Genomic DNA, 12,272 nt, shown 5'->3' on the forward strand with positions numbered 1-12,272 from the left:
GCCTTTAAATGGTTGGGTTCTGTGAGTGTGTGGCCCAGTGCTGATATCCTTGTACTATATTTTATAGAATAAATATCATCTTCAAAGAGTATAGTATTCCACCATTTTATTATTTTTCTTCTCTCTTTTTTTCTTCTTCTTATCTCCTTGTACTAAAAAAAATAAAATTTTAAATAAATTTCTGAAAGTGAAATCTGTTAATTACATTAGTTTAAATTTAAAAAGAAAAATATACGACATAAGTGATAATATTAATATATATTTAGGGAGAAAAATGATAATAAATAATTAAGTTTAAGAATGTAAATAAAATAATTGAAAATTTTCCTAATTTTTAAGACTAATATAACAATAAGGATTAAAATGATGGTTTATTCTTTCTTTTTAATTGTACTTTAGCTAGGTCTTTTTTTTCTTTTTCTTCATATAACACGATGAAAAACTGAAAGTGGAAATGGGAAAAAGATGGGACAAAATAAATAGGAGAGAAGAGATGGAAACATTCCATTGAGGTTAATAACATAACATACGGACAAAACAAGTTGGAAACTTCAGTATCCCATAGTTATACACGAAAGCAAACAGAGAAAAATGTTAAAATAAAAAAGGCATGTGGGAACAAGTATAAACAACGGAATACTGTAGTGGAGAAGAATAGCATACGGAGGAATAAATAATAAATTAAAAAATACAAAACAAAACAGATCTGTAGATTTTGTTTGTAATGTTTTGATCTATATACTTCTACTTCCTGTCACTTAGACTTAGACTTTACCAAGAGTAGTGTTCAGTTTATCTTCGACACATTTATTCCTTACAATACAAGAAGCTTAGGGGGTGTTTGGTTTGGTTGTTTTCTGTTTTCATTTTCAGTGAAAACAGAAAACGGTGATAAAAATGTATTTGGTTGGATTTTTGAAAATATTTTCAGTGAAAATGAATACAGGAAACAACCAGAAAATGAAAAAAATAAATTTTCGTTTTCAGTGTTTTTAGTTGAGAACATAAACCTCATTTCGATTAAAATGAAATTGCGGTGACAATGAATGTAATTTTAAACAAATCTAAAAATACAAAAAGACAAGACGTCAATATATCATAAATTTTCAGTATTTTTATTTCATGAAAACAGAAAACAAGAAGTCAAATCAAACATGTTTTCAGAATTCAAATCTTTTAAAAATGAAAACAGTTTTCAGAAAATGAAAACAAAAAATGAAAACAGAAAATGAAAATGCAAACCAAACACACCCTTAGTGTTTCATTTTGTGTACTATAAAGGATAAATATATAATTACAATAAATAAATATTTTTAATATATAAATTATATTATGATTTAAGGTTGTTTTTAAATTGAAATGGATGAACGGTTAAAAAAAGTTAAGTATAAATCAAGAAATAAATGAAGAATACTTTAAAGTAATTGAGGAAAATATTTATTTTTGCTAGTTGTGAAGTAGTGTGTGTAATGTATCTTCCAAGGAGAGAAGGAAGAGAGCTTTGAAAACACATTGAGAGAATGGGAAGAGTAAGAACCTTACATTTTGATACAATAAAAAAAATAGCCTTTTCATAATGAATTACGTAAAAAGGTACGTGTAAAGGTAGAAGAGAAAAAAAATTGTTAGAAGATGTAGGAGTAATTTGATAATAATGTTCTTTAGAGGATTTTTATTATTATGAAATAATCATAAATTTTAAATTTTCAAATACATGAAAACAATTTTTTTTTAGGGAAATAAAAATGTCTTATTATATTATTTATTTTAAAAACACAAGCTTTCAAAATTTTAAATGTGTTTACATGTTTATTCGCTTATCTATCATGGCAGCTACGTTGTCAAAATATCTGAGCAAAAACTGATAAAGATTTAAACTTATAGAAGGAAACAAAAATAAAGAGATATTTATGACTAATCCACATATTAGTCATTTATTGTTATTTTGATATTTGATTTGATATGATGATTATTTTTTAACAGAAGTATATATGATGATTAACAAGTTATATGTTTGGTTAGGTTCAACAAGGCTTTTTGAACTTTCTATAGTAGCAGCTTCATCCAGCTTCTAACCACTTGGCCTCTTGGCTATTCTTTAATACAGACCGGGTTATATGGGTTGGATTTTGTTGTATTTTGTTTTTGGTGTATTATGAAATAAGAACAAATTACAAGGTACGGCTATCCACATCAAGAGCTTCCAGGATAAAAAGTTTGGGAGTTTGGTGGGTTATTCCAACTGCCAACTGCAATTAACATTTAACATGTTTATAAACACCTCCATCAGCAGCACTTTTAGGTTCTCTAGGAACTAAACTTAAATTAAGGCTCCAACTTGAACAATATAACAAATAAATGTCTCGAACCAGTTCCTTATGGCATTGCCTAGCTGTATGAATAGCCTCAAAGAGAACCTTTATTGCATAGGTAATGCAGAGAAATAATGGATTCGGAAAGAAAATAAACACCTAATGGATACTTCTTTTCTTGTCGAATTCCCTCTCCTTTACAAGTTTGTTCACACAATTAAATTCCCACAAGAAATTCAGATAAAAAGCCCCGAAAAGTACTAAACTACACTTTCTCAAATGCTTCCCACATAAGAAAAAAAATGTTTCAATGGAAAAAAAAAAGATTGGTGAACCGTCTAAATGGGACGATTCAGCCAGCTAAATGTTTGTAGGAAAGAATGTGACGGGTGGATATTGTTGAAAGAGCAATTGGATTCTTACTCGATAAGGACATCATATAGAGCATTGCATGATATTTTGATGGGTAGTCAATACGTGGAGATTTATGCTAAAATATGAGAAATAAAAATACTGCCTTGAAAAGTCTTTTGAAAAAAAGGTTTTAAAAATTAGCAAAATAAGAAGTAGATCTAATGCGATTACCTATCAATCTAAGAAAGTGAATCCAAAATGATTGTTACTAATAACCCACTTTATTATGTTTATTTTGAATGTATGTTTTGGAAGAAAACAAAATTTGCTTTTACAATAACTAAATGAAGTGTTGAAAAACACCAACATTGTTTTGGTACATGTAAACTCAAAATACACCCTTAGGGAAAGTGAAAAAAAAAAAAAAGAAGAATAAAGAATAAAAAGAATGACATCAAGAATTTTTAATGTTGATCTAAAATGGTTATAGCTTCCACCTTAGGTTTTTGTAATAATGAAAGGAATTGATAATTAGCATCGTTGTCTTCCAAAGACTCCAACCTGGGGTTCCTTTCAATTTTCACTCAAACTCGCTACTTCTCCGTCATCTACAACACAATTCCTATAGGTAAAGCTTCCATTCCTTGTTTTTGCAAAGATGCTCACAAATTCAGACAAATATTGACATCTCCGTCACCACTGATTGGGTCAATTTGCTCTAAGTTGTTATCATCAATTTAATTAAATTTGTCCTTTCTACTTTAACTTTTCTTAAGGAAAAGAAAGCTCTGGTGACTTTCACTTCTTTTTTCCCGTTGAAGTCAAACAACAAATGAAATAGCCAATTAGCCATTTTACCGAAAATAATTATTGTAATACCTTGAAATTGTATATTAGAATCCTTTCCTTTGTCAGTTTTTTTATGACACTATTACATTTTTATATATTTATAAAATTATCAAATACTCCTTTTGTCTCATTATAATTATTTTTACATATATCAATTAAAACTTATAAATAAATGAAATAAAATAATATTTTTACAAAATTAAAATTTTCATTATTAATTTATTTTTTTTGTTTTTATAATTCATATAATTAATATTATAAGGAATATAAATGAAAAAATAATTAATATTACATTAAAAAATTAAAATAATAATTAATTTGAGATAGTTTTTTTTCTTATGAATAATTATTATAGAATGAAGAAAGTAGTTTGTAATTATTTATGGAAAATATATTTAATTAAATATTTATAATGACTGATAAAGGAAATATTTTAATTTTTTTTCTTCTCAAATTAAATTTTTTATTTTAATTTCTAAATTAAATTTCAATAATTTGTTTAAAAAAATTTCAATAAAAAAATAATTTTTTTATTACAATATAAATTATTTATTATATTTTAAAAATAAAATCTATATATTTATGTTATTTATTAATTACAAATTTGAATTATAATATAATACATATATATATAAATATTTACTTATTATAAATTTCAATTATATATAAGAATAACACTTATTTATACAAATTCACCTAAAAAAATTTAAATTAAAATAAATAATTTATTTTTTAAAAGGAAAAGAATTTAATAATATATAATTAATTATGAGGGTAAAAATCTTCATATCTTGATAATGCAACATAAATGGAATGAAGTACTATCTTCCGAATCTATATCTAGTGAGAAAGGAATACCACGATCACCACCGCAAAGCAATGGGCGCTATACTTTCTGCCTTAACTGGCGGTGCCGCAACGGCGGCGACGTCTTCGCCGGAGAGTTCTGCTTCTAGGGTCCAGTCTTTCCACTCTTCGGCGCGCTGGCAGCTCCACTTCAACGAGCTCAAAGAAACCAATAAGCTCGTAAATCCCTAGATCTCGATTTTCCCCCAATTTTGCTGGATCCGATTCTCAATCTTAACCTTTTCCTTTAAAAATTATAATTAGGTTGTGATAGATTTCTCGGCGTCGTGGTGCGGCCCTTGCAAATTCATAGAGCCAGCGATTCACGCCATGTCCGAAAAGTTCACCGACGTTGACTTCGTCAAGATCGACGTCGACGAATTGCCGGTGATTTTCGCATCCTTATTCTTCTTAATTGACTTCCATTTCTGTTTCCGTGAATGATTCTGAACCTTTTCTTTTTCTGTTTTGGATTTTTTTTTTTGGGGGGGGAATAGGATGTGGCGAAGGAGTTTAATGTGGAGGCGATGCCGACGTTCGTGTTGTGTAAGAAAGGGAAGGAAGTCGACAAGGTTGTGGGCGCAAAGAAGGACGAGCTCGAAAAGAAGATTGAGAAACATCGATCGCAATCTTAGCTCTGTAATCCAATTTATCCAGTTATTTATCTTTCTTTTCAAGAGAAACAAAAATAATTAAAACAGTGTTTAAATTGTTTCATTTGGCTATAGTGTTATGATGATGATGGATGGGGTTGTAAAATTTAAACTTGTTCGGTTGCTTCTTCAGGAAGGTGTCTGTTTCATATTTTAGCAAAAATTGTTGTTATATATAGAAATTGAGAATACTGTCTCACTCTGTGTTTTTGGGTGTGTTGTGTTTTTGTGTGATATGGTGGTAGCTGCAAAGACTGCACATGACTGGTTAATGTTTTTTGGCTATTGCAACACTCATGTGGTGTCCAGGTTGTGGTGTAATTTATGTCAAAAGTTCTCTTCATTGTGTGACCTGAGTAGGCCATCTTTCAAAATGACTAAACTTCCTAAACAAACAGGTCATAACGATTTCTTTTTGGAGGATTATAACTGGAACTTGAGTTTAATTAGAATACATAAATATCATACAAAAATTTCATCTTTGGTTTGATTATGGACTGTCATGAATAATAGAATTATTGGCTTTTACAACAATTTTTTAAAAGTTATGTTTAGGCAATGTTTGGACTGGTGTAAAAGGATGAAACGGAGGAGAAGGGAATATGATGAAAGTTAGTGGAATCTTTTCTATCCCATTCTATTGTGTATCTACAGTTTACTTTCCCTCCAATTTGGGAGGAATCAGATGCAACAATAATTTTGTTCCATCTCATCATAGCTTATTTAAATAATAGAATGGAACTTTTTTATTTCGTTTTGTTTTATTTTACTCCTTCTCATCTCCTCGTTCTGCTCCCTTCATTCGTTTATACTTTATAGTCACCACTAACTACTAATCAAAGTTATCACCAAAATGATCTTCTAAACCTGAACCATTTTGAGTCCTTGCCATCACGATGTACATAGTCACGCAAAGCAAAATAGAGGAGTAGGGAAAGTTTACAATAGGCCTATGGTGGCACACATGTGTTCTAATCGAAGGCCATCCTAAAAGTATGTTTGGGTTAATAGAGGAAGATGAAATGAATTAAAATGGAATGGAATAATTCCAAGGACTGGTGGGCAATACTAAATGAGAATTGCAGACATTTCTTACTTTTTGTGTTTGCTGATGTTTCTCTGTTAGCGTCAAGTTTGATTGCTCCCAACCCTCGCCAAGGAATCAATTTTTCATGTTAAAATTTAGTAGCTTCATAGTATTTGATTTAAACTAATCAAAATTTTTAGAGTTATTTGGTTTGACTTTAAATACGGTTAACATTGATATTCTAAGTGTTGGATCTGCAAGTGTTTGGAATACAGTGTTAAAACTTCTTAAAGTGTTATTTTCATATACATTGTTATTTGTTTTACTTTTTTTTATATTTATTTTTGTTGTTATGTTTATAATATTAATGAATCATATTTTGTTTATTTATTTCAGCAAATATGATTGTAACAAATTTGTTTGCAAAAATTAGTTTATACGAAATAATTGTAATTCAAACTACTATAGTAAATCTAGTTGAATAATATTTTATTTTAATTTTTATTAGTTTATTTTAGAATATTATGTTGATGATATTAAATGAATCAATTTTGTTACTTTGAGACATTTGATAATATTATGTTAATTATATTGGATATTTGGATGAATCATGATATAAAATACTAGTTCTAAAAAAAAATAAAAAAATTTAAATAAATAATTCATTGACCTGAATCGAATCAAATCAAACTGTTCATGAATGAGTTGAGCTTAAAAAAAATATTATAAAAATTGAACCGCATCAAACCAATCAAATTTAATTGGACTGAGTCTTAAACTTAACTCAAACCGACCCACGAATACCCCTAATTTAGTTGTTGAGTATATGTGCTGCAAGTGATAAATCATAAATGGGAGGAAGAATGCACACCATGGGGCACATAGATGACAAGCTACAATGTGAAGCAAAACCCTTCTAACTAACATATTGAGAGAAAATATTTTACGATTCCATCACATACACCTCGATTTGGTGGGGAAGGAAGAGGCTGAAAAATAGTGGGATTGGATGGAAAGGGTTCCATTCCTTTCCCTTCCATTGTTTAATTTTCAATCCAAACAACAGATTAGAAATGGTTAAATTGGTTTATCCAAATGTATCTTTGTCCTCTTAATATTTACTAGAAGACTATTTGTAATCTTATCATATTTGTGAGTTGTTTCTTATTATTGCTGAGTTGATCCTTTGATGTGATACTATTGTCGTAAAAAGGTCTATTTTAATTGATTGAATGATATGGGTAAGTTATTGCAATTTTTTATATATTTATTTTTAATTCATACGGATAAAAATAAAACATATTTTTATACTATATGATATTTATTAATTTTATAAAAATCATTATAATAATTTTCTTCTTCTCAAAGCAATGCATCTCGTGAGAGAAAATGCAGTACAATTAAGAAGTAACTTCACTCTCCATTATAGTGGCATAGTTAGTTCTTAGTAATAGTAATGAAACTGGTATCATATACTTAAAGGTTTCAAGTTCATAACTACTTGCGTGATGATCATCTCATAAATTCGTTGGTTTTGAATGAAAATTAAAGTAAAGAAGAAAAGGTGGATAAGTGGGTGAAAATAAGGAATGAGAATCTTGTCTATCTATCTATAATAAGGCGTAGTAATTAAGCAACCAAGCGCAGCAGCAGCAGCATATATAGGGCATAACCAGTGACAAAAGAATATATAGCAGCGCAAAACAATGGGCAGTGCATTTTCTGCCCTATTCGGCCGCGGGTCCACCGTCGCCGAAGGGTCGTCGGAGAGTTTACACGTGTTGCCGTTCCACTCGTCGGAGCGCTGGCAGCTACACTTCAACGAGGTCAAAGAGACCTCTAAGCTCGTAAAATTCCTACATCTGAACCCTCCCTACACTTTTTTTTTGTTTTATTCCTTTTTGTTTTGAACTGCATCACAAATATAAATCAGGTTGTGATAGATTTCACGGCGTCGTGGTGCGGCCCTTGCAGATTCATAGCTCCGGTATTTAACGAGATGGCCAAGAAGTTTAGCAACGCTGAGTTTGTCAAGATCGATGTCGACGAATTACCTGTGATTTTGACTTCCTTAATCCACTCCAATTAATTTTGTTGGTTTTCGTTTTGTTAATATTGTGTTATGGTTAAATCGGAATAGGATGTGGCTAAGGATTTTAAGGTGGAGGCGATGCCGACGTTTGTGTTGTGTAAGAAAGGAAAAGAAGTTGATAGGGTTGTGGGCGCCAGGAAGGACGAGCTCCAGAACAAGATTCAGAAACATTATCAATAAAACGTGGAATCAATCACCACATGCCATGCTAGCTATTCAAACAAGCCTATGTATTCAGCTATGTTATATATGTGTGTCTATCTATCTTTCTTTTCAAGGGAAAAAATATAGAAAAAAAAAATAAAGTACAAGGCTTGTGATGATGATGATGAAGTTGTACAATTTAAACTTATTGGGTTTTATGTTTCTTCGCCAAGATGATGTTTGTTTCAGTTATATATAATTTTCCAAAATACTTTCTCACTCTTCTCTGTGTATGCTTTGCGTTTTTATTTAATTATTTCTTGAATGTTTGATATGGTTGTCTCTTCAAGCAAATTATTTCTTGTGGTATAGTAATTAATTGTGACAAAACAAGTTATATTCTTTGTGAACTGGATAGATCATTCTTTAAAAATGACTACACTTCTTTTCTACTATCTCCCTATGTTATCTTTTAAACTAAGGTGAATTTTATGAAGTTGTGAAATAACTTTTTTCTTCATGAAGACCACATTGAGAGAATGCGAAGAGTAAAGACCTTACATTTTGATACAACAATAACAAAAAAAAGCCTTTTCATAATGAATTACCAAAAAAAGGTATGTGTAAAGGTAGAAGAGAAAAAAATTGTTAGAAGATTTGGGAGTAATTTGATAATAATGTTCTTTAGAGGATTTTTTTATTATGAAATAATCATAAATTTTAAATTTTCAAATACATGAAAACAACTTCTTTTTAGGAAAATAAAAATGTCTTGTTATATTATTTATTAAAAAAATACAAGCTTTCAAAAAAATTTAAATATGAACTAGTTGGTAAGAAATATAATTAAATATTGTCTTTGATTCGATGGAAATGGGGGGAAAATTTTCACCTTTGGAAAATGGCTCTGTAAATTATAAAGTGTAGATTAAATTTCAATTGATTAACAATTTAACATATTGCAGACATATTTTACATATCAATAGAACTATAAAAGGTCTTGTATTGTCTATTCTATATCTTAACAAACATATTGTTGACTATAGAATGACAAATTTTCGAGTGATCGATGCTGGTGTTGTCCAAAGAGCTATTAAACAAATTTTTGATATATTGGAAGCTTAGAATGTTGGATATAACATGAAAGTAACATTACCAAACCTTTGCAGTTTACAATGAGAAATGAAAAAGTAACAGATCTTTGAGACTTCAAAATTTTATAAATGAAAATGTAACATATGCTGGTTTAAATACCCACTGTAGTACTTAGTTGCCAATTTGACTTTCCTCGATGCAATGGAGTTATCCAGAACAAGCTGTAATTGAACATAAGTCCATAACTCAAAACACTTTTCCAATAGCTGAATGCATTTCAAGACTCAATTATCTGATATAATTTTTTTTTCATAAGTCACATAACTCCTTTACTTGAATTGATCAAGGGCAAAACTCAAGCTGCAACTTTCAAGAACAAAAGCATTAGCTATACGTTACAATTTTTGTCACTTTCCAATCTCTACTTTCCTCTTGCAATACAACGTTCTCTGTTTGACATTCCGAGAATACACGTACAGATCTGTTTGACATAACCTTCTTTTCGTTGCTCACACATCAGATCTGTTTAACATACTTCCATCATTTGTGATTTCATTTAGAACATGACCACTTACTTTTACTGTCCAATACTTAACAGAATATGAAAATAAGCATTAGTTTTAGATAGTTATAGAATTTTACTTATGATTTAGCGTTCAAACTTCAAACATAAAAATAAGAAGAGAATAATTTTTAGTTAGTTTTTTTTTTTGTAAAACAAGAAATGAATTTTATTTTATTTTTATAGGGGGAATTAATATTTTTTTTACTATATCTAGAGTCGAAGACATCTAAATGACATGAGATCAATGCCATTTCTCGAAGGATAATTTTATCTATAACTTTCATTAAAACAACCAAAACTGATTCTACTTGTAAAGTTTTACAGAGAATGAAAAAAAAAGAAGAAGTCTAATGCGAATACAACCTAGTTGGGCGTCAAAGTGTCCTGACATTTCCGCTTTTAACATAGAAGCAAAGCGAGTATTACTAACTAAATTAATTATTAAAGTTTTCCATTGCATTAATATTGTTTAACTTTTAAAAGTTATTTTGATTTTCAAAAATTGATTTTTGGAGAGTAAAATAAGCTTAAAAAAATGAACTGTACAAAGAAGAATATAGGTAATAAAAATATGAAAATAAAGAACTAAAACAACTTACAAATATTTTGATTTTTTATTTTAAAATGAAAAATATATTTTTTAAAAATAATTTTTAAAAACTTATCACACAAGTATTTTTTTTTTGTTTTTTTTAAATAGAAAACTTAATTCTTGTAAAGTCCACATAAGATTGGAGATAGTAATATAAAAGTTATTTGTATAAGAATAAAAAATATGTATGCACATATACACTCTTTAGACAACTAATTAGTAATTATTTGAATATTTAAAATAAATTATTAAAATAAAAAGTTTAATATATCAAAATTGAAAAGCATATTATTAAATTTTAAAATAATTTAAGTTGTTAAAAAAACTACTAATTGGCGTTTTTTTTATTACACTCATTAGCAAACAAGTTAAATGACAACTAAAAATAAGTGTCTAGGTTAACAAATTTCACAACCATTTGTTAGTGTAAGCACATTTATTTTTTAGTTAGAATACATTAACAAGTTTTACCGCCGATATATTTTGAGATAATCTAAATCTACACACAAGTTATCAAGTTAAAATTATAATTATTTTAAAATACACCCAAGGTATAGTCAAAGTTACTCCTATAAGTTGGTGTATGTCAACAAATACATACAAGGTTCACTAAGTTACATCCACTTAATTTTTAAAGAGAGTAATAATTAGCAAGCTATATATAACTATAAAATTTTGACACACCCAATGAGTAACTTGTTAGCTTACACCTACTTATTTTTTAGAAACTTTCATTTATATATATATATATATATATATATATATATATATATATATATATATATATATATATAATTAATGAAACATCTATCATTTTCTTAGTGAATTCTAACAAGAAAAATTATATATCTTACCAACTAGTTCTCCTTAATTACTTAATTTTTAAATATTAACAATATAAAAATCTTTACAATGCAGATCAAAATTATTATTTTTTAACAATGCCATTGAGTCTAACTAAAAACAACTGGTGATTAGTTTAATTATTTATTGAATGTTTCTGATACAGAAAACAATCTTATCCTCCAATTTGTATGACAAAGATGAAGATGAAGTAGGAACTAAACTTGACTACTTATTTCTTGATATTGTTGATCACTATAACATTGAAGTTTTGCAGTTGTCACGACAAGACTGTTAAGAAGACGAGGATAATTTGAGAAAAAAAAATGAAATCAGAAAACAAGGGCATATTTAAGGAAGAAAAAACATTGATTTTTGACTTTGAAAATTTTAAAACATCAATAATAATTTTAAATATTCTTTAATAATTTTGCATTTAGAATAAAAATAAAAAATTGAAGAAGCAATGGTGGATAATTGGGTTAAAGCATGGAATGAACATGATTATCAAATTCTCAAGTTAATTTGTCAACTCTTACGTTTAAGTTTTATGAGTCTATTTATCCTTTGTGAGTTGACTCTTGAGTAAACTACGATTTTAGTAGACTTTGAATAGATTCTTTGAACTCAAAGTAAACTCGGTAAACTTTCGAGTTTATTATCCAGTCAACGAGTAAGCAAATTAAAAAAATTAGATCAAAATGTAAACCATTTTAGATTATTTTTTTATTTATTTAGTGTTCAAGATATCATCTAATAGTGATGTATTATTAAACTTGATTATTTAAGTATTATGAAATTTATGTTTTAATATTTCACTTTATTATATTGTTAAAATATTTAATTGATACGTTATTTATAAATATTTTGTTATTATTTTTATATGAAGTAATATTAGTA

At 28.3% G+C, this 12,272-nt stretch overlaps 2 protein-coding genes across 2 annotated transcripts; both read left to right on the top strand.

The window, feature by feature from the left end:
• The first annotated feature begins 4,394 nt into the window (after positions 1-4,394).
• LOC547759 (thioredoxin) lies at positions 4,395-4,996 on the top strand. The gene is made up of 3 exons (NM_001250511.1): positions 4,395-4,541; positions 4,626-4,748; positions 4,859-4,996. The coding sequence occupies exons 1-3, from the start codon at positions 4,395-4,397 to the stop codon at positions 4,994-4,996; spliced, it is 408 nt and encodes a 135-aa protein (NP_001237440.1).
• A 2,689-nt stretch (positions 4,997-7,685) lies between these two features.
• On the top strand, positions 7,686-8,556 carry LOC100803391 (thioredoxin H2). The gene is made up of 3 exons (XM_003534418.5): positions 7,686-7,888; positions 7,975-8,097; positions 8,182-8,556. The coding sequence occupies exons 1-3, from the start codon at positions 7,748-7,750 to the stop codon at positions 8,311-8,313; spliced, it is 396 nt and encodes a 131-aa protein (XP_003534466.1). The 5' UTR covers positions 7,686-7,747; the 3' UTR covers positions 8,314-8,556.
• Positions 8,557-12,272: the final 3,716 nt, after the last annotated feature.

This window comes from Glycine max, chromosome 9 (assembly GCF_000004515.6).
Source record: "Glycine max cultivar Williams 82 chromosome 9, Glycine_max_v4.0, whole genome shotgun sequence".
NCBI classification, from domain to species: Eukaryota; Viridiplantae; Streptophyta; class Magnoliopsida; order Fabales; family Fabaceae; genus Glycine; species Glycine max.

Excerpts from the sequence above, each read along its gene's own strand:
- LOC100803391 (XM_003534418.5), top strand. The coding sequence starts at position 7,748 with ATGGGCAGTGCATTTTCTGCCCTATTCGGCCGCGGGTCCACCGTCGCC. Across the intron at positions 7,889-7,974 it reads TCAAAGAGACCTCTAAGCTC|GTTGTGATAGATTTCACGGC; the intron begins GTAAAATTCCTA and ends AATATAAATCAG. Across the intron at positions 8,098-8,181 it reads TCGATGTCGACGAATTACCT|GATGTGGCTAAGGATTTTAA; the intron begins GTGATTTTGACT and ends AAATCGGAATAG.
- LOC547759 (NM_001250511.1), top strand. The coding sequence starts at position 4,395 with ATGGGCGCTATACTTTCTGCCTTAACTGGCGGTGCCGCAACGGCGGCG. Across the intron at positions 4,542-4,625 it reads TCAAAGAAACCAATAAGCTC|GTTGTGATAGATTTCTCGGC; the intron begins GTAAATCCCTAG and ends AATTATAATTAG. Across the intron at positions 4,749-4,858 it reads TCGACGTCGACGAATTGCCG|GATGTGGCGAAGGAGTTTAA; the intron begins GTGATTTTCGCA and ends GGGGGGGAATAG.